This window comes from Chiloscyllium plagiosum, chromosome 16, assembly GCF_004010195.1.
Source record: "Chiloscyllium plagiosum isolate BGI_BamShark_2017 chromosome 16, ASM401019v2, whole genome shotgun sequence".
NCBI lineage: Eukaryota > Metazoa > Chordata > Chondrichthyes > Orectolobiformes > Hemiscylliidae > Chiloscyllium > Chiloscyllium plagiosum.
The window spans coordinates 69,871,791-69,875,435 of NC_057725.1; the positions used below are offsets into that span (position 1 = coordinate 69,871,791).

The 3,645-nt window shown below is 52.6% G+C and overlaps 1 protein-coding gene across 1 annotated transcript in view; it reads left to right on the top strand.

The window, feature by feature from the left end:
* The window catches only part of arfgap2 (ADP-ribosylation factor GTPase activating protein 2), a 58,456-nt gene that overhangs the window by 53,534 nt on the left and 1,277 nt on the right, over nucleotides 1-3,645 (top strand). The window contains exons 14-15 of the mRNA XM_043706325.1: nucleotides 131-221; nucleotides 3,133-3,254. Of these exons, the coding sequence (XP_043562260.1) occupies nucleotides 131-221; nucleotides 3,133-3,254 (213 nt within the window). The remainder of the gene's footprint in view (nucleotides 1-130; nucleotides 222-3,132; nucleotides 3,255-3,645) is intronic.

Below are 3,645 nucleotides of genomic sequence, written 5' to 3' on the forward strand. Positions count from 1 at the left end.
CCCCATTCCCCTCCCTTTCCCCCTCCCATTCCTCTCCATCACCCCGCTCCCACCTCTGCATTACCCCTGGCCCCTTTGCCCTCACCATACCCTCTCCATCCTCTCACCTCTCCACCTTCCCATGTGCCAGCTTGAAGCCAGGGCCCGATTGGATCGATTGTCTGGAAGCTCCTCCATCAGTTCCTCTGAGCTCTTTGGTGATGGCAAAGCCGACACGGCAGGTGAGTGAATCCTTGGTGCCAGCGTCTTCTAGGATCGTGGTTAAAGCACATGCCAGGATACCCTTGGAGTCTGCATGGTTGGGTGGAGATGTGGTGGGCCCAACGGCCACTTCCAGTGCCCTATAGTTTGAGGTAAAAGGCCCCTGCAGAGCTGGCCCAGAGCCACAGTGTCATGCCCGATGTGACAGAGGCCCAGCCTGGAGAGGCTGGAGCAGTCAGCAGCACAGTTTGGGTTGGAAGTGGTGATAGCAACAGGAAAGGAGAGACGCAGTGGGAGCTGGAAAAGTGTGTTGCTGCCCACGTCTGGGGAGGTTAGTGAGGCTGGGCCAGCATTTCTTCTCCGTCCCTTGTTACCTTTGAGAAGGTGATGGTGATTAGATTACATTACAGTGTGGAAACAGGCCCTTCGGCCCAACAAGTCCACACCGACCCGCCGAAGCGTAACCCACCCATACCCCTACATCTGCCGCCTTGAACCATTGACCCACAATGTCCTATGGGAGGGCCCAGCAACAGTGAAGGGACGGTGATAAATGTTGAGGTCAGGATGATGATTGTGTGTGTGTGTGTGTGTGTGTGGCCTGAAGAGGAGCTTGCAGGTGGGGTGCTGCCCTTGTCCTTCGAGATGGAAGTGGCCGTGGGTTTTCCAAGCTGCTGTCTAAGGAGCCTCAGTGAATTCCTGCAGTGCACCTTGTCGATAGTTGCAGTAGTGCATACCGAGCATCGGTGGTGGATGGTGTGGATACTTGTGGATGTGGTGCCAATCAAACAGGCTGCTTTGTTCTGGATGGTGTCAAGCTTCTTGAGTGTTATTGGAGCTGCCCCCATCCAGGCAAGTGGGAAACTGTTCCCTCACAATCCTGACTTGATCCTTGTAGAGGGTGGGCAGGCTTTGGGGAGTGAGGTTGCTGCGGTATTCTGACCTCCCATTGTAGTCCCTGAGTTTGTGTGTGGTCAGTGGGAACCCCCAGGATTTGATTGGGGAGACAATAATCTCGTGGTAATGTCACTTTAATCCAGCCACCCAGGTCAGGTTCTGGGACCCAAGTTTGAATCCTGCCATGGCAGGTTGTGGAATTAAGAATCTAATGGTGACTACTAATCCGTTGTTGATTGTCAGGAAAGTGCATCTGGTTCACTAATATCGTTGAGGGAAGGAAACTGTCATCCTTACCTGGTCTGGGCCTACATGTGACTCCAGACCCACAGCAATGTGCTTGACCCTCAACTGCCTGCTGGGCAGTTAGGGATGGACAATAAATGCCCTCGTCTTGTGAACGAAATTAAACAAAAATTCAGGGTGAATGCAACAATGTTCGTGTTGTATCTCCTTGCCAGCCAGAGAAATTCTGAGCTGGGGTCAGGAGCAGCTCTCTCTATCGATAGAGCTTGCATGGTGGCAGAGGTGAGGTGTGGTACAGTTGCATTGGAAGGGAAACCTGTCAAGGAATTAAAAACAGTTGTGACCAGCTGAGTGGTGAGCATTCTCCGTCAGAGCAGCTCCCATGCTACCTCAGCTGATTAGTCTGTGAAGCAGCGCAGTTACTGTCAGGGTTGGGGAAGGAACACTATGCTCATAAGCATAAGTGGTTAGCACTGCTGCCTCACAGCACCAGAGACCCGGGTTCAATTCCCACCTCAGGCGACTGACTGTGTGGAGTTTGCACGTTCTCCCCGTGTCTGCGTGGGTTTCCTCCGGGTGCTCCGGTTTCCTCTCACAGTCCAAAGATGTGCAGGTCAGGTGAATTGGCTATGCTAAATTGCCCGTAGTGTTAGGTAAGGGGTAAATGTAGGGGTATGGGTGGGTTGCGCTTCGGCGGGTCGGTGTGGACTTATTGGGCCGAAGGGCCTGTTTCCACACTGTAAGTAATCTAATCACCTGCAGGTTGTGGAGCAGGGTCTGGCAGCTGTGAAACTGACTCTAGCTGACCAGAAAATGGGCCAGCTTCACCGGGTTCAACGTACTTAACTGTGAAGATATATACTTTGGTGTGAGAAACTGAAACCTAGAGTATTATTTCAGTGGTGTCCAAAGAGATCTAGGTGTTCGCTTACTCCAGTCAATGGAAGTAAACGGGCAGGTGCAATAAGCAATGAGGAAGGCAAATGGTATATTGGCCTTCATTGTAAGAGGATCTGAGTTCTGAAGTGGGAGTGTCTTACTGCAATTACACAGGGCCTTGGTGAGACCACACCTGGAATGATATGTGCAGTTTTTTTAATAATATATTTTTATTAAGAAAAAATACATTTTTAAAACAATGCAATTCAAAACAGTACAAAACTAAACCCAAATAATTAAAAAAAAAAATCGATATGTGCAGTTTTGAACTCCCCAGCTAAATGGACTGGACAGTCATGAAGTTGTTATGAGCGATTGCTGGACTGTCCTATGAGGAGCGATTTGGTTTGGCTGAGCCCGTGTCCCCTCAAGTTTAAAATGATGACGGGATCTGATCTGATTTGAACATATACAACGCCAGTGGAACTGGACAGGGGATGGTCTTTCCCCTGGCCAGGGAGGGGAGAGATCCAGGGATCACAGTCTCAGATACGAGGGAACCCCGGTTAGGGCAGGAGACAAAGGAAAAATGTCTTTACACAGTGGAGCTGTGGAGTTCTCTACCACTGAAGGCAGTGGAGGCCAGGTCACTGAATGTATTCGAGATAGGCAGATGTAAATTTATGGATATTAAAGACCTCTGGGGAGAAAGCGGGAAAGAAGGCATTGAGAGAGAGAGAGAGAGGACCTGCCAGGATCAGATTGAATGGTACGGCAAGCTTCAAGAGCCGAATGGACTTGGCCTGCTCTGAGCCTCCGAAGTCTGGAGGTCTCCAGATCTTGTGGCCTAATTGTATCTGCTCGCTCTGAGACGCTCCATACTCCAATAGGGGTTTGTCTCTGTTCCAGATGCTGTCAGAGTGAGTAGCATGCTCCCATCTGGACCTGATATGACCCACTTCAAGCAGGGAGTGAAGACAATGGCTGGGAAACTGTCTGTCCTCGCCAATGGAGTGATGACCAGTATTCAGGTGAGCACAGACTCATTGGCTCCTAGCGCTGGGGCTAGGAGCAGACCCCGGCCTCAGAATCTCAAGAAGGGGAGGGCAGAGGGGAGAGGAGGAGAGGGAGAGAGAGCTCACACCGCGCTCCCCCACCCCTGCTCCGGACTCCTCCCCCCCGCTCACCCTTTCTTCCTCACGTTGTCTTTCTCACATGCCCTCCCCCTTCACTCTCTTGCATGGTCACTGTGCGCGCTCGCTCCCCCCCTCGCTCTGCTGCCCGCGCTCGCTCCCCCCTCACTCGGTCGCGTGCGCTCGCTCCCCCCCTCGCTACCCCCCTCGCTCTGCTGCCCGCGCTCGCTCCCCCCCTCGCTCCGTCGCGTGCGCTCGCTCCCCCCCTCGCTCCGTCGCGTGCGCTCGC